Below are 21,843 nucleotides of genomic sequence, written 5' to 3'. Positions count from 1 at the left end.
CGGAAGGAAGCAGTGAAATGGAAGCGAGTGAATAACAGGGCCCATCTCGCCTGCCTGGAGTTGAGGCGCTTGGCGGTGCGGAGATATTCCAGGTTCTAATGGTCCGTCCACACCAAAAATGGCTGTTCTGCCACTTCTAACCAGTGCCTCCACTCCTCCAACGCCATCTTGACACTGAGTAATTCTCCTTTTCCCACATCGTAGTTCCTCTCGGCGATGGGAAAGGAAGGCGCAGGGATGCAGCTTCTGGTCTTGGGCAGAGCGTTGGGACATGACAGCCCCCACTCCGACGTCCGAGGCTTCGACCTCCACCACGAATTGTTCAGTGTTATTTAGAATGGAATATGTATGTGTTTATGCAACAAATGTTAGTGCATCGTATTTTCCATATGCACAAAAAGCTTATTTCTCTCAAATTTGGTGCACAAATTTGTTTACATCCCTGTTAGTGAACATTTCTCTTTGGCCAAGATAATCCATCCACCTGACAGGTGTGACATATCAAGAAGAATGTGTTCATTCGTGTTCAAAAACATATTATATTCTTATTTACAATAAGTGACTCCAAAGTGACACAGTACATTATTTAGCATTAATTTCTATTGGGCACAACATAATCTGAAACACAACCAGAACAAGCGTCAAATGTATCCAACAACTTTGTAGAGCCACAAGTTTGATGTGGTCATTGCGTGCTAGGAATATAGGACCAATTACTAAACGTTTGACTACTCTAAAGACCGACTCCCCCTAAAAAGCAACTTCTTGTTTTGAAAATGACCTATGTGGCATCGATATGAGACAAACATTTATTCTGGTGTCAAATTTTACTACAAAGTGTACAGTAAAAATAATAATTCTGGTCATAAAGTCAGTCTCGTCCTAAACTGGGATTTGCGAGTTGAACAAAATGGTATGTCATGGATTGCACGCGACCCCATCGTAATGCCCATGGTCAATTTGGTTTGGCATTCGATATCCCTATGGGGCTAGTTAGGGACCATACTCACCACCTGGATTCGGTCTTATGTAGCAAAATGTGAAAGGGTGTTTTTTACATTGGATAAAAGTAGAGACTCAGAGCTACAAAATGGTATATCATACACTGCATTTGAGGAACAATGGGAAAGTAATTCTGCTTAGAAAGTTGATCAACTTGTAAACTCACTTTTGAGAAAATCGCCTTTGAATGTTTTGGTATCTAGTGAAGAGCTCTTCTTTGTCTACACCCATTCAGCATCGTTCACACCCTGTTAAGCTTTAACCCCACCCATCTCGCTCTCGAAGCGCACACTTGACGCTCTGGCCGATGATTTGTTTACCTCTGGATAACACAAACAGCCTGACCAGCACTGCTGGCAACAATTTCATTACGCTTTTTTTTTGACACCGGCCATATTCAACGGGTGTTGTCACGTTAGATAACAAGCCAGCCAACTAACGTTAGCTAGTTAAACAACAATGAACAAAGTGCCAACACTGCCTAACATTATGCTCTAACTAGAAAAGCAAACAGCTCTGGGAAACGAATAACGTCTGCTAGGGAGCCAGACGGGTGACGTTAGCTAGCTAGCTAACAGTACACTTTAGCTTAAGACATATAGCTAGGTAGGTTAACAACGTTTAAGATCACACACGTCACATAATGTTAGCTAACGAGCAAGCCTGCTAACGTTAGCTAGTTAAACAACAATGAACAAAGTGGCAACAATGCCACAGTGCTGGGAGCTAACCAACCAGGTCCAATGTTAGCTAGCTAACATTAGGCTCTAACTAGAAAAGCAAATGGCTCTGGGAAACAAATAATAAGCTAGGGAGCCAGCCAGCTAACGTTAGCTAGCTAGCTAACAGTACACTTTAGTTTGAAATGAAACCACTTTCTGTCAATTATAAATGTGTAATATCTGAAAATGTAGCTAGCTATCTTACCTGTACATCAACATGCTTCTCCCTGTCAGGAATGCCATACCATGGTTGCCCTTAGTTTGAAGATGTAATCCGGAGACAGGTGTTTTCTCCATCTTTAGCTATCATACACTAATTCCACTGATTTCAAAACGTGATCCCCCAGAAAATGGAGAGCAACACTTATGCAGCTCCACTACACAATACATTTTTTTTAAAGCCGCGTTCGACAGGATTACCAACACAGACTGATGAGCTCAAATAGACAGACGCCTTCAATATGGCAGACCAACCCGAACTCCTCTCTCGGCATGTCCAGCCCACTCATAATCTCAGCCAATCATGGCTAGAGGGACGGTTGCTAACTTTTTCTGGGGCTTAACCAACAAGGCTCGTAAGTTAACAATTTTATTCGTATTTACTGATGGCATACAAGTTTGTTATTAAGGCACATTAAAGTTCACATGTTCGAGAAGGCATTTCTGCCAAAATAAACGCATTTCGATCAATTTTTTTTTTTTCAAATGACTCTCCTGTGAAGTCGTGACTTGTGACATATGCCTAGTTTCCTTAATAGGGTCACAAATTACGCAATGTACATGGGACAATATTTTTAAATGTCAATAGCTCCAAATTTCAATGACTTAAAAACCTTAAATCAACTATACTGTAAATTGTTGAAATTAATTTACAAATATTGAAAGCATTTAATGAGACAACTAAAAGATCCCAAACATGAAAACATTATCCCATTTACATGGTGTAATTTATTGACGGTCCTTAACTATCCCCAGAGATAGGCTATCCAAAGTCAAACCAACTTTGCCACAGTTGCTCACCAGCCGGCTGAAGCTAATTGGCAAAATGATTTGGCTAACTCTTCCCACCTGCAAACAAACACAAGAGACATTCACATCAAACCACACCCCGAAACAACTGACGTTTGAATTCAGTCATGGCTGCTAGAATTTCTTAATGAACCAAATCTAAATATCATACCCCCCCAAAAAATGTATACTCCCCTGTGAGAGGTTAGCATGTCTTGGGAGTATGATCTTTGAGCCTCAGTAACTTTCTCACACATCATTATTCACGATTCATTAATGATTATCCGTAATCAAGGCAGCATCCACATTAATGTAGACGTGTTCAGAAACGATTATATTCTTACTTACAATAAAAGTGACTCCAATATATTATTCACCATTCTTTTCTATTGGGCACAACAACCTCAAACGCAACTAAAACAAACTGCAAATGCAAGTTTGTAGAGTCACAAGCTTGATGAAGTCATTGCGTGCTATAGGAATATGGGACCAAATACTAAACATTTCACTACTTTAATACTCATTGGAATTTGTCCAAATGCTTATGACACCTTCAAAATGGGGGGACTAGATAAAGTTGAAGTCGGAAGTTTACATACACTTAGGTTGGAGTCATTAAAACTCATTTTTCAACCACTCCACAAATTTCTTGTTAACAATCTATAGTTTTGGCAAGTCGGTTAGGACATATACTTTGTGCATGACACAAGTAATTTTTCCAACAATTGTTTACAGGCAGATTATTTCACTTATAATTCACTGTATCACAATTCCGGTGGGTCAGATGTTTACATACACTAAGTTGACTGTGCCTTTAAACAGCTTGGAAAATTCCAGAAAATGATGTCATGGCTTTAGAAACTTCTGAAAGGGTAATTTACATAATTTGAGTCAATTGGAGTTGTACCTGTGGATGTATTCCAAGGCATACCTTCAAACTCAGTGCCTCTTTGCTTGACATCATGGGAAAATCAAAAGAAATCAGCCAAGACCTCAGAATTTTTTTTGTAGACCACAAGTCTGGTTCATCCTTGGGAGCAATTTCCAAACGCCTGAAGGTAAGGGTGTTCATCTGTACAAACAATAGTACGCAAGTATAAACACCATGGGACCACGTAGCCGTCATACCACTCGGTAAGGAGACGTGTTCTGTGTCCTAGAGATTAATGTACTTTGGGGCGAAAAGTGCAAATCAATCCCAGAACAAAAGAAAAGGACCTTGTGAAGATGCTGGAGGAAACAGGTACAAAAGTATCTATATCCACAGTAAAACGAGTCCTATATCGACATAAGCTGAAAGGCCGCTCAGCAAGGAAGAAGCCACTGCTCCAAAACCGGCATAAAAAGCCAGACTACAGTTTGCAACTGCACATGGGGACAAAGATCGTACTTTTTTGAGAAATTTTCTCTGGTCTGATGAAACAAAAATAGAACTGTTTGGCCATAATGACCATTGTTATGTTTGGAGGAAAAGTGGGAGACTTGCAAGCCGAAGAACACCATCCCAACCGTGAAGCACGGGGGTGGCAGCATCATGTTGTGGGGGTGCTTTGCTGCAGGAGGGACTGGTGTACTTCATAAAATAGATGGCATCATATGGAAGGGAAATTATGTGGATATATTGAAGCAACATCTCAAGACATCAGTCAGGAAGTTAAAGCTTGGTCGCAAATGGGTCTTCCAAATGGACAATGACCCCAAGCATACTTCCAAAGTTGTGGCAAAATGGCTTAAGGACAACAAAGTCAAGGTATTGGACCTCAATCCTGACCTCAATCCTATAGAAAATGTGTCGGCAGAACTGAAAAAGCGTGTGCGAGCAAGGTCGCCTACAAACCTGACTCGGTTACACAAGCTCTGTCAGGAGGAATGGGCCAAAATGCACCTAACTTATTGTGGGAAGCTTGTGGAAGGCTACCCGAAAAGTTTGACCCAAGTTAAACAATTTAAAGGCAATGCTACCAAATACTAACTGAGTGTATGTAAACTTCTGACCCACTGGGAATGTGATGAAAGAAACAAAAGCTGAAATAAATAATTCTCTCTACTATTATTCTGACATTTCACATTCTTAAAATAAAGTGGTGATCCTAACTGACCTAAGACAGGAAATCTTTACTAGGATTAAATGTCAAGAATTGTGAAAAACTGAGTTTAAATGTATTTGGCTAAGGTGTACAGTTGAAGTTTACATAACTTCCGACTTCAACTGTACATACAGACAAGTGCTTTCATTTCTAAATGGCAAAACATAAGTATGAAAATACCCTCAAATAAAAGGTGACATTCTATATTGTCGCTTCATATGAACATTTTATCTCAAATCCAAAATACTGGAGTTTAGAGCCAAATTAAATGTTTTATCTTCACTGTCTAAATAAATACGTAGGGGAGTGTACTGTACAGTATGTTAACTCTATGTATATTTTTCTGAGAGGATATTGTTGCATTCATGTTTTACCAAAACAGGTAAGATTTATCAAACTCACCCAAGCGGTGGACTTCAGAAGGGCAATGGCTTTCTACAGGACACTGCTAGCGGGTTACAGGCCACAGGCTTATCTTCTCAACGCTCCATCATCGGTAAGACGGCTACCATGCTGCCCCCATCTGGCTACCAACCCAGCTATGGCAATTACCAGAACTGCACCATTGTCCAGTCTCATCTGCCCTACTCCAATTACGGAACCTATGTCACGCTGGCGCCCAAAACCCTCATCTTCCCCGTCTTTGTTCAGGTTGGCTCTTTTGTTTTATTAATTTGTGTTATTACATGATCATGTTTTTCTAGAGCTGACTGGTGGGTCTGTTGGTGTTGTTGCTGTCAGTCATATTTGTCCCTTGGCTGAACTGATCAGATGCATGATTGGTGTGTCTGGATGAGAAGCAAGTAGAAGACTATCAAACTGACAGCAGGGTAGTGTTTGAGGTGACGTTGTAGCGAAACATATCAAATTGTTGTGGAACGCAAAGCGAAAACGATTGTTTCTTATTTGACAAGTTCCAACAGTACCTCCCCATTTGATTGTTTTCTTCCTTTTCGGGCCTAGTGAACATGACCCAGCATTAGTGAGATTCATGATTGTGATGGTGTAATGTTATTTAGCATCCAATTTAAACTCGACCTAAGAGGTTTGATTTCAGAGAGATAGACAAAATCATATCCTGTGTGTCTAACTTGGTAGAGCATGGTGCTTGCAACACCAAGGATAGTGGGTTGATTCCTGCTGGGGCAAACCATACAAAAAATGTATGCACGCATTACTGTAAGTCGCTTCGGATAAAAGAGTGTACTAAATGGCATATTCAGTATATATGATATAAAATCATGTATTATTAGCACAGTGGTGTTTACTGGTCTGTTCTCTCTTGTAGCCCCTGGAACTGTGTAGCGAGCGAACACTTCTTCTCTCAGAGGAGATGATCCTGCATGAGAGCCAGTACATGGTTATCAAGGTACAACGTCCTTTCTCTTCTGTTGTGTTATTTACGCTGACACTTCACATTGTTGCTCTTCTACCTGTGTAATTACACTGTAATGACATAGTTAGATTATTACATAATAGTTTAGCCGTAGCTTTGTAATTGCACAGCAATGAAGTTGAGTGGTTCTTGTTTTTACACCAGTGGAATAAGGAACATTCCCTATTCTTCTTGTGCATTTAAAAAAAAACTAAACTCCGTTTCTATTGAATTATAACACAACTACTGAATCACCATTGTAATACCAAGTAACTTAATGTTAGAATAATGATCACATAAGCTATGCACAACAATTAACATTGACATTTCCTACAAATACGCCTTTTTTTATTTAGTCTTGGAATTTGTTAAATAGTTATATTTCCTACATTATTGGTCTGCCTTTGCACCAGAGTCATTTTTCAGCACTAATGTAAATTTTCTCTGTCAGGTTTCTAGTTTGCTCCAGTGACACCCCATAGAGAGATGCACAACCATGCAGTATTATTAGGACGGATTAAACATTACCTGGTAAAAGCCAGATCCATATCACTGAACAATGTATTAGAAATGGAATGCTATGACTGTGTCCCAAATGCCATCCTATTGGCTATGTAGTGCACTACTTTTGACCAAGTCACGTAGGGCATTGTTCAAAAGTAGTGCACTATAAAGGGAATATGGTGCCATTTCGGATGGAATGATATGGGTGTCTTTAATGGTGATGTAGGATACACAGAACTTGATATAGTTTCTTCTCAGATACAGACTGACGGTTTATGATAAAGTAATACAAATGTGTGCTGCCTTTTCACCAAGAAGAAAGGAGATGGCTGGATTTGATGTGTCTTACAGTAAACTCAGCAAAAAAAGTTACGTCCCTTTTTCAGGACCCTGTCTTTCAAAGATAATTCGTAAAAATCCAAATAACTTCACAGATCTTCATTGTAAAGGGTTTAAACACTGTTTCCCATGCTTGTTCAATGAACCATAAATAATGAATGAACATGCACCTGTGGAACGGTCGTAAAGACACTGACAGCTTACAGACGGTAGGCAATTAAGGTCACAGTTATGAAAACTTAGTACACTAAAGAGGCCTTTCTACTGACTCTGAAAAACACCAAAAGAAAGATGCCCAGGGTCCCTGCTCATCTGTGTGAACGTGCCTTAGGCATGCTGCAAGGAGGCATGAGGACTGCAGATGTGGCAAGGGCAAAATCCGTACTGTGAGACGCCTAAGACAGCGCTACAGGGAGACAGGACGGACAGCTGATCAACCTCGCAGTGGCAAACCTCATGTAACAACACCTGCACAGGATCGGTGCATTCGAACATCACACCTGCGGGACAGATACAGGATGGCAACAACAACTGCTCGAGTTACACCAGGAACGCACAATCCCTCCATCAGTGCTCAGACTGTCCGCAATAGAGAGGCTGGACTGAGGGCTTGTAGGCCTGTTGTAAGGCAGGTCCTCACCAACATCACCGGCAACAACGTCGCCTATGGGCACGAACCCGTCGTCTGTGGACCAGACAGGACTGGCAAAAAGTGCTCTTCACTGGTGAGTTGCGGTTTTGTCTCACCAGGGGTGATGGTCGGATTCGCGTTTATCGTCGAAGGAATGAGCGTTCCACCGAGGCCTGTACTCTGGAGTGGCATCGATTTGGAGCTGGAGGATCCGTCATGGTCTGGGGCGGTGTGTCACAGCATCATCGGACTGAGCTTGTTGTCATTGCAGGCAATCTCAACGCTGTGCGTTACAGGGAAGACATCCTCCTCCCTCATGTGGTACCCTTCCAGCAGGCTCATCTTGACATGACCCTCCAGCATGACAATGCCACCAGCCATACGCTTGTTCTGTGTGATTTCCTGCAAGACAGGAATGTCAGTGTTCTGCCATGGCCAGCGAAGAGCCCGGATCTCAATCCCATCGAGCACATCTGGGACCTGTTGGATCGGAGGGTGAGGGCTAGGGCCATTCCCCCCAGAAATGTCTGGGAACTTGCAGGTGCAAGAGTGGGGTAACATCTCACAGCAAGAACTGGCAAATCTGGTGCAGTCTATGAGGAGGAGATGCACTGCAGTACTTAATGCAGCTGGTGACCACACCAGATACTGACTGTCACTTTTGATTGTGACACCCCTTTGTTCAGGGGCACATTTTTCAATTTCTGTTAGTCACATGTCTGTGGAACTTTTTCAGTTTATGTCTCAGTTGTTGAATCTTATGTTCATACAAATATGAGTTTACATTTTATGGTCCTTATTGATTTAATTTATAATAACTTTTTATTAGCCGGGATAGTCCACTGAGTAACACTTGCCACTGTTTTCCAGGCAGTCCTGGAACAGTATTTTAGGCATATTGTCTCAGCTTAGCTTTGCTTCCCTTCAACAGTGCGCAGATGTATGTATTTCATGGTTCTGTTATTTTATAAAATGTTATACTATACATTACTACAGTCAGGTCCATAATTATTGACACCATTGATAAAGATGAGCAAAAACAACTGCATAAAATAAATAATACAAATACTGTGCTATATTGCATGCATACACCACAAAAAGTGTATTTTATACTACTACAATTTCTTAGAGACAGATTTTGTTTAACAAGTAGTAAAAAAAAAATATTTAAAAGATAGGAGTCAAAATTATTGCCAACCTTGTTTTCAGTAATCCAGCACCCTGACAGCACTGAGCCTTTTTCTAAAATGTTTTATGAGATTAGAGAACACTCTTCTTTCCAGATCCAGATCCTTCCAGATCCTTGATATTCTTTGTCTGTGCTTATGGACTGCCCTCTTCTACATTCAAACCACAGGTTTCAATGGGGTTCAAGTCCGGAGACTGAGATGGCAAAAGAGTATGAGTCATAATGTCCATTAAACCTAGCGGTCAAATAAGGAAATAGTTCCAATGGTTTTTCCACCATTCATTTTTCCCATAGGGGATTTTAGAAACTCTTAAAATAAGGGTTGTGTTTCGTGTAGGCTTACCCTGGCGTGACATTTTGATAACCGTGTAAATCTCTCTAGTACAAGGTGACTTTCATCACGCGTTCTCTTTATTTTCAAACTTTCCCGCAAGTTATTTTGGCTGCTGTATTTAACATTCAGCAAACTTGCATCCCTCTTCGAAAAGTCTATTAGTATAAGAAAGGCACTCACTTCCTCATGCTCGTTGTGCAGTATGGTAAATCTACACACAGTAACCTATAATGACAAAGCCAAAACAGGTTATTCAAAATGTTTGCTAATTTATAAAAAAATAAAACATACCTAATTTACATAAGTATTCAGACCCTTTGCTATGAGACTTGAAATTAAGTTCAGGTGCATCCTGTTTTTCCATTGATCATCCTTAAGATGTTTCTATAACTTGATTGGAGTCCACCGGTGGTAAATTCAATTGATTTGACATGATTTGGAAAGGCACACACCTGTCTATAGAAGGTTCCACAGTAACAGTTGACAGTGCATGTCAGAGCAAAAACCAAGCCATGATGTTGAAGAATTGTCCGTAGAGCTCAGAGACAGGATTGTGTCAAGTTACAGACCTGGAGAAGGGTACAACAAATGTCTGCAGCATTGAAGGTCCCCAAGAACACTGTGGCCTCCATCATTCCTAAATGGAAGAAGTTTGGAACCACCAAGACTCTTCCTAGAGTTGGCCACCCGGTCAAACTGAGCAATCGGGGGAGAAGGGCCTTGTTCAGGGAGGTGACCAAGAACTCGATGGTCACTATTGCAGTGCTCCAGAGTTAATTTCTAGAGATGGGAGAACCTTCCAGAAGGACAACCATCTCTGCAGCACTCCACCAATCAGGCCTTTATGGTTGAGTGAACACTGGTCAGTAAAAGGCACATGACAGCCCGATTAGAGTTTGCCAAAATTCACCTAAAGACTCTCAGACTCTCAGAAACAAGATTATCTGGTCTGATGAAACCAAGATTGAACACTTTGGCCTGACTGCCAAGCGTCACATCTGGAGGAAACCTGGCACCATCCCTACGGTGACGCATGTTGTTAGCAGCATAATGCTGTGGGGATGTTTTTTAGCGGCAGGGACTGGGAGACTAGTCAGGATGGATGAAAAAATTTATTAAGCGAAGTACAGAGAGATCCTTGATGAAATCCTGCTCCAGAGCGCTCAGGAGATCAGACTGCTCACCTGCCAACAGGACAACTACCCTAAGCACACAGCCAAGACAACGCAGGAGTGGCTTCGGGACAAGTCTCTGAATGTCCTTGAGTGGCTCAGCCAGATTTGAACCCGATCGAACATCTCTGGATAGACCTGAAAATAGCTGTGCAGTGATGATCCCCTTCCAACCTGACAGAGCTTGAGAGGATCTGCAGAAAATAATGGGAGGAACTCCCCAAATACAGGTGTTCTAAGCTTGTAGCGTCATACTCAAGAAGACTCAAGGCTGTAATGGCTGCAAAAGGTGCTTTAACAAAGTACGGAGTAAAGGGTCTGAATACTTTTTCATTTATTTATTTGCTATTTAATTTTTTTCAACTGTATTTAACCAGGTAGGCCAGTTGAGAACAAGTTCTCATTTACAACTGCGACCTGGCCAAGATAAAGCAAAGCAGTGCGACACAAACAACACAGAGTCACACATGGGATAAACAAACGTACAGTCAATAACACAATAGAAAAATCTATATACAGTGTGTACAAATGTAGTAAGATTAGGGAGGTAAGGCAATAAATGGGCCATAGTGGCGAAATAATTACAATTTAGCAATTAAACACTGGAGTGATAGATGTACAGAAGATGAATGTACAAGTAGAAGTACTGGGGTACAAAGGAGCAATAACAGGAGCAAATAACAATATGGGGATGAGGTAGTTGGGTGGGCTATTTACAGATGGGCTGTGTACAGGTGCAATGATTGGTAAGCTGCTCTGACAGCTGATCCTTAAAGTTAGTGAGGGAGATATAAGGCTTCATTGATTTTTAAAATTCGTTTCAGTCATTGGCAACAGAGAACTGGAAGGAAAGGCAGCCAAAGGAGGAGTTGGCTTTGGGGATGACCAGTGAAATATACCTGCTGGAGCGCGTGCTATGGGTGGGTGCTGCTATGGTGACCAGTGAGCTGAGATAAGGTGGGGCTTTACCTAGAAAATACTTATGACCTGGAGCCAGTGGGTTTGGCTACGAATATGAAGTGAGGGCCAGCGAACGAGAGCTTACAGGTCGCAGTGGTGGGTAGTATATAGGGTTTTGGTAATGAAACGGATGGCACTGTGATAGACTACATCCAATTTGCTGAGTAGAGTGTTGGAGGCTATTTTGTAAATGACATCGCCGAAGTCCAGAATCGGTAGGATAGTCAGTTTTACGAAGGTATGTTTGGCAGCATGAGTGAAGGATGCTTTGTTGCAAAATAGGAAGCCGATTCTAGATTTAATTTTGGATTGGAGATGCTTAATGGGAGTCTGGAAGGAGAGTTTACAGTCTAACCAGACACCTAGGTATTTGTAGATGTCGACATATTCTAAGTCAGAACCGTCCAGAGTAGTGATGCTAGACGGGCTGGCGGGTGCGGGCAGCGATCGGTTGAAGAGCATGCATTTAGTTTTACTTGCATTTAAGAGCAGTTGGAGGCCACGGAAGGAGTGTTGTATGGCATTGAAGCTTGTCTGGAGGTTTGTTAAGACTGCCAGAGGTCCGGACAACCGGCCCTCCGATTTGACACACTGAACTCTATCTGAGAAGTAGTTGGTGAACCAGGCTAGGCAGTCACTTGAGAAACCAAGGCTGTTGAGTCTGCCGATAAGAATGCGGTGATTGACAGAGTTGAAAGCCTTGGTCAAGTCGATGAAGAAGGCTGCACAGTATTGTCTCTTATTGATGGCGGTTATGATATCGTTTAGGACCTTGAGCGTGGCAGAGGTGCCCCCATGACCAGCTCGGAAACGAGATTGCATAGCGGAGAAGGTACGGTGGGATTCGAAATGGTCGGTGATCTGTTTGTTAACTTGGATTCCGAAGACTTTAGAAAGTCGAGTGTCGAGTGTCTCCCCCTTTGAAGAGAGGGGTGACCGCGGCATCTTTCCAATCTTTAGGGATCTCAGACGATACAAAAGAGAGGTTGAACAGGCTAGTAACAATTGCGTAGGATAATTTAAGAGAGAGAGAGGGTCCAGATTGTCTAGCCCAGCTGATTTGTAGGGGTCCAGATTTTGTAGCTCTTTCAGAACATCAGCTATCTGGATTTGGGTGAAAGAGAAATGGGGGAGGCTTGGGCAAGTTGCTGTGGGTGGTGCAGAGTTGTTGACCGGGGTAGGGGTAGCCAGGTGGAAAGCATGGCCAACCATAGAAAAATGCTTATTGAAATTCTCGATTATCGTAGATTTATCGGTGGTGACAGTGTTTCCTAGCCTCAGTGCAGTGGGCAGCTGGGAGTAGGTGCTCTTATTCTCCATGGACTTTACAGTGTCCCAGTACTTTTGGGAGTTTGTGCTACAGGATGCAAATGTCTGTTTGAAAAAGCTATCCTTTGCTTTCCCAGCTGCCTGTCTATATTGGTTCCTAACTTCCCTGAAAAGTTGCATATCGCGGGGGCTATTCGATGCTAATGCAGTATGCCACAGGATGTTTTTGTGCTGGTCAAGGGAAGTCAAGTCTGGAGTGAACCAAGGGCTATATCTGTTCTTAGTTCTACATTTTTCGAATGTGGCATGCTTATTTAAGATGGTGAGGAAAGCACTTTCAAGTAGTGACCAGGCATCCTCTACTGACAGAATGAAGTCAATGTCCTTCCAGGATACCCGGGCCAGGTCGATTAGAAAGGCCTGCTCGCTTTAGTGTTTAAGGCAATGAAGCAGTGATCGCTGAGACTTTTGTCAATGTGATGTTTCAGTTAGAATTTTTTTATACATTTGCTCAAATTTCAAAAAATCAGTTTTTGCTTTGTCATTATGGGTTATTGTGAGTAGATTGATAAGGGGGGGAAACGATGTAATCAATTGCAGAATAAGTCTAATGTAACAAAATGTTGAAAAAGTCAAGGGGTCTGAATACTTTCTGAATTCATAAGCATTCACATCCCTGTTAGAATTACCTTTGGCAGTGATTACAGCTGTGAGTCTTTCTGGGTAAGTCTGTAAGAGCTTTGCACATCTGGATTGTACAATATTTGAACATTATTCTTTAAAAAAATGTCAAGTTAAAGTTTGTTGTTGATCACTGCTAGATCTTCAAGGAGATTTAAGGCAGAATTGTAACTAAGTTTTGGAAAGCAACTCTTGTCTATATTTGGCCTTGTTTTAGGATATTGTTCTACTGAAAGGTGAATTTGTCTCCCAGTGTCTGTTGGAAAGCAGAGTGAACTAAGGATTTTGTTGTGCTTAGCTCTATTCCGTTTCTTTTTATTAAAAAAACTCCCTTGTCCTTGTCGATGACAAGCATACTCATGACATGATGCAGCCACCAGCAGGCTTGAAATTATGAACAGTGGTACTCAATAACGTGTTTGGAAGGATGCCTGTTTCTTTTTAGTGACTGGGTGTATTGATACACCAGCCAAAGTGTAATTAATAACTTCACCATGCTCAAAGGGATATTCAATGTCTGCTTTGTTTAATTTGTTTATCCATCTACCAATAGGTGTCCTTCTTTGCGAGGAATTGGAAAACCTCCCTGGTCTTTGTCGTTGAATCAGTGTTTGAAATTCACTGCTCGAATGAGGGACCTTACAGATAATTGTTTGTGTGGGGTACAGAGATGAGTTAGTCATTCAAAAATCATGTTAAACACTATTATTGCACACACAGTCCATGCAACTTATTATGTGAGTTGTTAAGCAAATGTTTACTCCCGAATTTGGGTTGAATATTTATTGACTCAAGACATTTCAGCTTTTAATTTTTTATTAATTTGTCAACATTTCTAAACATAATTCCACTTTGACATTATGGGGTATTGTGTGTAGGCCAGTGACACAAAATCTCAATTTAATCAGTTTTGAATTCAGGCTGTAACACAACAAAATGTGGAAAAAGTCAAGGGGTGTGAATATTTTCTAAAAGCACTGAAGCTACGGCCCTGGGTGGGTTTGACTTTGAAAATCAGAAGCATATGCAGAAAAGTACCTGATACCTACGGGAGAATATGGTGGTGGCTATTTTGCTTCCACTGGTCCTGGGGCCCTTGTTAAGGTCAACAACATCATGAACTTTACCAAGTACCAGGAGGTTTTAGCCAAACACCTGGTTGCCTCTGCCAGGAGGATGACACTTTGCCACAAGTGTATCTTCCAGGAAGACAATAACCCCAAGTACTAATCAATATCCACAAAGAAAATTTGTTAATTGACCACAAAAATCAAAATTTTGCAATGGCCATCTCAGTCTCTGGACTTGAACACCATAGAAAACCTGTGGTTTGAATAGAAGACAGCAGCCGTAAGAGCAAACAAAGGATATCAAGGATCTGGAAAGATCCTGTATGGAGGAATGGCCAAGATCCCTCCCAATTTGTTCTCCAATCTCATAAAACATTTTAGAAAAAGTGTCAGTGTCGTTATCATCACAAGGGTGTAAGAGTATTATAAACAGGGGTGCCAATATTTTTTACCACTATTTCTTTATTTTGTATTACTTGTTAAACAAAATCTCTTTGTCTGAGCAACTGTATTGGTATAAAATAATGTAATTTCCCCATTCCTTTGTTGAATACAATAATATAGCTCAGTATTTGTATTATGGATGGACTTTCCAAATAAAGTGTTACCATTTATTTTATACAGTCTTTTTTGCTGATCTTTTCAAGGGTGCCGATAATTATGGAGCTGACTGTATATACACTGAACAAAAATATAAAACGCAACATGTAAAGTGTTGGTACCATGTTTCATGAGCTGAAATAAAAATTCCTGAAATATTCCAAAGACAAAAAATTTAATAAATAAATGTTGTGCACAAATTTGTTTACATCCCAGTTAGTGACCATTTCTTGTTTGCCAAGATAATCCATCCATCTGACAGGTCTGGCATATCAAGAAGTTGATTAAATAGCATGATCATTACACAGGTGCACCTTGTGCTTGGGACAATAAAAGGCCACTCTACAATGTGCAGTTTTGTCACACAACACAATGCCCCAGATGTCTCAAGCTGAGGGAGAGTGCGATTGGCATCTGTCGAACAGATCCGTTGCCAGAGAATTCAATGTTAATTTCTCCAACATATACCAGCTCCAACCTTGTTTTAGAGTATTTGGCAGTACATCCAAACAGCATCACAACCGCAGACCGTGTGTAACAACGCCAGCCCAGGACATCCACATCCAGCTTATTCAATTGCGGGATCATCTGAGACCAGCCACCCGGACAGCTGATGAAACTGTGGGTTTGCCCGATTGACTTTCTGCAAAAACTGTCAGAAACTGTCTCAGGGAAACTCATCTGCGTGCTCGTTGTCCTCACCAGGGTCTTCACCTGACTGCAGTTAGACTTGATGTCAACATTGTGAATGTTTGGGATGTTTGGGATGCTCTGGATCGACGTGTACGACAACGTGTTCCAATATCCAGCAACTTCGCACAACCATTAAAAAAGAGTGGGACAACATTCCACAGGTCATAATCAACATCTTGATCAACTCTATGCGAAGGAGATCTGTCACCCTGCATGAAGCAAATTACTGGTTTTCTGATCCACGCCCCTACCTTTTTTCAAGGTATCTGTGACCAACTGAAGCATCTCTGTATTCCCAGTCATATGAAATCCATAGATTAGGGCCTAATGAATTTATTTATATTGACTGATTTCCTAATATGAACTGTAACTGTGTTTATTTTTGTTCTGTGTACTACGCTCTGTGACTCAGTGCCTTGCCCTCTGTCTCCCCCTGAAGGTGACATTGCTCATCTACACAGACCTGATGCTGCTGACTAGGGAGGATGAGGCAGGCCACTGTAATGTGCTGCAGAGCCCCCTGTACCTCCACCAGCTCCGCCTGCGGGATGGTGAGCACACACACACACACACACACACACACACACACACACACACACACACACACACACACACACACACACACACACACACACACACACAGAGTTAGACATAGATACACATAGTGCACACACACTTACACACACGCCTGTGTTGTGTTTTTGTTGGCTGATGGGACCTCTTTGTGCTGGAGGGATGGGGCCGGGTGGATTTGGGGACTGTGGAGGCCTCAGTGACTTTGGAACTGGAGCTCAGCTGATGCCCCATTGATGCCTTGTCTGCTTCGAACAATGGACTTGTCTCCCGCTCCGACAAGTACAGAGGCAGGCGAGGTGTTTGGGTGGACGGGGGGGCTGTGTATTCTTGACCTTCCCGTTACACCCCATAGCAGCACTCATCAGCTGGGGGATCTATGTGGGAATGTCCTATAGGGCTGAATTATCAAATTCCTCCCTACTCGTCTGTACTTGGAAATGTCAGAGGATGGAAGTGATATGAAGGATGAATTTTTGGATGATGCGATCAAAGGATAAACAAAGTCTATTTAAGGATGTGGGATTTGCAGTCCGTTTCTCTATGCTGTATGAGATGTCTTTTTTCTCTCATCCTGTACAGTTCCTGCTGATGTTTTGAGGTTGTACATCATCCACTGGACAGAGGTAAACATGAATGAGCTTTTGTAATTTGTTTTAATTATTTGACTTATTATATACAAATCCAACAATACAATGTGTGTCTGGTGTCCGGGGGGTTTTGAATAAGAAAGCAAGAAGACAAATTTCCATACAAAATACAAATACTGTATTATGTTTCAGGTAAAACCCAAATGCAGACTGCATTGAAGTAACAATGTTCATTACAGCAACAGGGATGTTCTGGGACCTAAAACAGTGCATATGAGGAGAGACGAGACATAAACGAGCTGGTTTTAGAATATTGTGTTGTAGGACAGCTGAGTTACTGAAGACAGCGGGCAATCAACTCTCAGTAGTTTATATCGTTTCCACGGTATCATGTATTTACTTGACGTGATGAAACATTGAAACATTTAGTTGCAAGCTACTTTCGTAGCAAGGCATTGTAGAATACAAAGTCTTATGAAACACATTCCTGACACTGGCTCTTTCTATCTTGCCATAACTGATGTGACAGAGAAATATCAGCTGCAGCTGGCTATCCTATCAACTATCATCAAACTATGCTAGCTAGCTGCTGTCAGCTTGGCTAAACACAAGGTCAGCGCAGGCTTTAGCCTACACATAGAACTGAATTAGCTGACGATCTTGAGATGGCAAGTCAGAGGGGAGAAGTCCTCAACTTGAAAACTTTGTTTTCTCCATAGCAAAGCTAGCTTAGTTTACCTCGCTCTACTCACTACTACACTGACTTTTGGTGTGATTGAATAGCAAAGAAACACCCACATCAAACCACACCCTCAAGACAACTGTCGTTTGCCTTCAGTTAAGGCCGCATGAGCATTGATGAAAAACAAAGCCAAATCAGGATGTGCAGTCGCCCTTTAAAAGTAATCCAAGAAGTAATCATCTATTTTTTCAAAAGTATCAGTAATCTGATATTTTAGCTTGAAACGTTACTGATTACAGTAAAAAAAAATGTAATCAGATTATGTAGCTGTGAACAATGTATATCTTGTCCCCACGCACAGTGAAAAGGATGGTTCGGGAGGCAATGAAAAGTCCAAGGGCCACAGGAGAATTACAGAACTTGGTTGCATCTTGGGATCACCAAGTTTCCAAATGTAAAATTAGATGCCACCTCCATGAAAATAGGCTATTTGGAAGGGCAATACTATTTTTATTATTTATTTTATACAGTCGTTTTTGCTTATCTTTATCAGTGGTCATTTTTGAGGTGTCTGTATACATATAACTAAAATGTTTACACGGTCTATTAAAGCCTTGTTTTGACACATTGTATGCCGCATTCGATTCAGGACTAGCTCTTGTTTACAATAGACCACCTCAAAAAAGGCGGTCATGCCTCGAAAAAGGTTTCAAAATGTTTAGCTAAGGTTCTAGAATATTGTGTTGTAGGACAGCTGAGTTACTGAAGACCGCGGGCGTTCAACTCTCAGTAGTAAATACGACCCCTATTTCTCTGTGTTGTCTATTGTAGAGGAGTGAGTGCCTGTTCAGTCTGGAGGCGTACACGGTGGAGCAGAAGAGGCGGGTACATCAGTGCCTGCGGGAGAACATTGACAAGCATCTGGAGCAGAGAGATACACTTGTACATGACCAGGTACACTGCCTACTAGGGTTAAATTGAAATGGACACCCTCCACTTCTTTCCAACTTTCGAGAAATTCTGGTTGGCGAATTCCATATTTCCTGCTTATGCCTTCCTGATTCCAGGAATATGTCAACCAGGATTTCTGGAAAACTAGGACATTTTTGGAAAGTTATGTACATTTTTCAACTTTTGCAATTTTCCTACTGTCTGCATATCTGACATATCTGCATATCTGTTTCTTATCAAGTCCATTCAAACTCACACTGTACAGTGTCAGATGAGGCTAGAATTATACAAAATTATATCCTTTTGTGAAAGGCAAGTTGCAGAATGGTTAACCTTGATCACATAATGATATGTAGTAATTTGGATGTGAGGTGATTTGTAGTTCAGGGATTCTGCACAATCCCACTGCAATGTAGTTATTTCAAAGGCACATTCGCTACATTCTAGATCGCCTCCAAAGCTAAAGCAATGAACCAATGATTGAATAGCTGAGTGTTGCCCCGCTGTGTGTTGACAGATGTTGGAACCAATGGCTGATGTCCATTGTGAGCTTGGTATCCTAAATCTGGGCCGTCAAGCCACCGAAGAGCCCTCCTCGCAAGGCCCTTCCTCCGAACCCTACAGCATGAGCAGCCCGCCAGCCAATATTCTGAACCTCATCCCCCTGGTGGTGCGCAGCACAGAGGACCTCGGACAGAAGTTGCCCCTCACGCCCCCGCCGTGTACCATAGGTAAAACCTGCAAAAGCATGAGCCTGGAGAGAACGGGCATCTGGAAGGAAAGGGAGAATGTAGGGGAGGAGGGATACGAGGAGAGGCAGCAGGGTGAGGGAGAGAGCGCCACTGAGATGTCAGAGACAGCGTGCATGGGTGCCATACCTCTATCCCCCTCTCCGTCCTCCTCGCTCACAGTCCCAGACGTGCGCTTCCTCGATCGCTCCTTCAACACAGAACCCATGGGGGAAGGAGAAGAAGAGGAGGATGAGGAGGACTGTGACAAAGACGGCCTGGAACGTCGGAGCATCGGGGAGTGCTCTCCCTTTAGGAAGCGGGGTGAGGGCGTGAGCGGTGGTGACGAGCCGAGGGTCCTCCACAGACGCACGCTTAGCGAAGGCAGTCTGCTGCAGGAGCTGCGCTCGCCACGTTTCATCTCCGACAGCACCATCCACCGCCTGGACAGAGGCCATGCTCCCCCACCGGGCGGCTGGATGCGGCCCTCCCCCAAGACCCTGAGGAAGGAGTTGACAAGGAACGGAGGCTCGGTGCACCAGCTCTACATGCTCCTCTCAGGGAGGAAGGTAAGTCTCTGCAAGTACCACTGCAAGTAAGATGGCGGTGCTGTTCACCTCAAGATAAAAACGTTAGACTAAATATTAGCACTTCACATACTGGTGGGCAATAACCTTCAATCTGGATAACAACACAAAACGTTTAAGATTGAAATGGACGTTAATGAACTTTAAAAGGAGAACATCTTTCTGAGATTAGCCTTACTTGACATACAGACTAGCTCAAATTTGCTTTCTTTAAAGAGAAATTAATGGTTAAAAGCCTGGGTAAAAGTCTTACTGGCACAAAAATAGGCATGATCTGTTCCCGAAGGAAATTGCAGAACGGCGCAAAGTTCTGTACCCAATCTTCAAGGAGAATAGATTAAAAGGGAAATGTGTAGCTCTTGTAGTCGATAAACTGTATATTGATAATCAAATGTTCCGAGACACAAATACTACTCTATGGCTATTCTAAATATGACAAAGTTCCTATAGAGGAGTCGAATAATGGAACACCCAATAATAGCCATGGTAGGGATTGTGAGAAAAATATAGTGCCTTTGGAAAGTATTCAGACCCCTTGACTTTTTCCACATTTTGTTACGTTACAGCCTTATTCTATAATGGATTAAATAAATACAAATCCTCAACAATCTACACACAATACCCCATAATGACAAAGTGAAAAGAGGTTTTTATAAAAATACTTTCTATTGATCGTCCTTAAGATGTTTCTACAACTTGATTGTTGTCCACATGTGGTACATTCAATAAATAGGACATGATTTGAAAAGGCACACCCCTGTCCCACAGTTGACATAGCATGTCAGAGCAAAACAAACCAGGACGTCGAAGAAATTGCCCGTAGAGCTCCGAGACAGGATTGTGTCTAGGCATAGATCTGGGGAAGGGTACCAAAAAATGTCTGCAGCGTTGAAGGTCCCCAAGAACACAGTGGCCTCCATCATTCTTAAATGGAAGAAGTTTGGAACCACCAAGATACTTCCTTGAGCTGGCCGCCCGGCCAAACTGAGCAATCGGGGGAGAAGGACCTTGGTCAGGAAGGTGACCAAGAACCCGATTGTCACTCTGACAGAGCTCTAGAGTTCCTCTGTCGAGATGGGAGAACCTTCCAGAAGGACAACCATCTCTGCAGGACTCCACCAATCAGGCCTTTATGGTAGAGTGGCCAGATGGAAGCCACTCTTGGAGTTTGCCAAAAGGCACCTAAAAACTCAGACCATGAGAATCAAGATTATCTGGTCTGATGAAATGCCAAGCGTCACGTCTGGAAGAAACCTGGCACCATCCCTACGGTGAAGTATGGGGGTGGCAGCATCATGCTGTGGGGATGTTTGACTGGGAGACTAGTCAGGATTAAGGCAATAATGAACAGAGCAAAGCACAGAAAGATACTTGATGAAAACCTGCTTGAGAGCGCTCAGGACCTCAGACTGGGGCGAAGGTTCACCTTCCAACAGGACAACGACTCTAAGCACACAGCCAAGACAATGCTGGAGTGGCTTCGGGACAAGTTTCTGAATGTCCTAGAGTGGCCCAGCAAGAGCGTGGACTTAAATCCGATACAACATCTCTGGAGAGACCTGAAAATAGCTGAGCAGCATTGCTCCCCATCAAACCTGTCAGCTTGAGAGGATCTGCAGAGAAGAATGGGAGAAACTCCCCAAATACAGGTGTGTCAAGCTGGTAGCATCATACCCAAGAAGAATAAAGGCTATAATTGCTGCCAAAGGTGTTTCAACAAAGTACTGAGTAAAGGGTCTGAATGTTTTTTTTTTAGCTAAAATGTCTAAAAACCTGTTTTTGCTTTGTCATTATGGGGTATTGTGTGTAGATTGATGAGGGAAAAAAACAATTTAGTCAATTTTAGAATAAGGCTGTAGCGTAACAAAATGTGGAAAAAGTCAATGAGTCTGAATACTTTCCCGAATGCACTGTAGAAAAGCAATAAAATACAACGATTGTTAAAGAAATAAACTACAACTACACTATTCCATTCTAGATAGGGGATGTTGGAAAATAATTTGTATTAGATTTTCCATTTATAGTATTTCATCAATTGATAAGACACTATTAGAAGAAAGGATAATTAGCTCAATAATACATCTTCAAATATCAAC

General features: G+C 42.1%; 1 protein-coding gene across 1 annotated transcript in view; it reads left to right on the top strand.

The window, feature by feature from the left end:
* LOC120051851 (regulator of G-protein signaling 3-like) overlaps positions 1-21,843 on the top strand; it is a 70,144-nt gene that overhangs the window by 22,257 nt on the left and 26,044 nt on the right. The window contains exons 5-11 of the mRNA XM_038998740.1: positions 205-320; positions 5,227-5,470; positions 6,108-6,188; positions 16,076-16,187; positions 16,792-16,835; positions 18,313-18,435; positions 18,950-19,729. Of these exons, the coding sequence (XP_038854668.1) occupies positions 205-320; positions 5,227-5,470; positions 6,108-6,188; positions 16,076-16,187; positions 16,792-16,835; positions 18,313-18,435; positions 18,950-19,729 (1,500 nt within the window). The remainder of the gene's footprint in view (positions 1-204; positions 321-5,226; positions 5,471-6,107; positions 6,189-16,075; positions 16,188-16,791; positions 16,836-18,312; positions 18,436-18,949; positions 19,730-21,843) is intronic.

The sequence above is a fragment of the Salvelinus namaycush genome, chromosome 1 (assembly GCF_016432855.1).
Source record: "Salvelinus namaycush isolate Seneca chromosome 1, SaNama_1.0, whole genome shotgun sequence".
NCBI classification, from domain to species: domain Eukaryota; kingdom Metazoa; phylum Chordata; class Actinopteri; order Salmoniformes; family Salmonidae; genus Salvelinus; species Salvelinus namaycush.
Note: the sequence above shows the minus strand (reverse complement) of the source record. Positions and strands in the feature narration are given on the sequence as shown.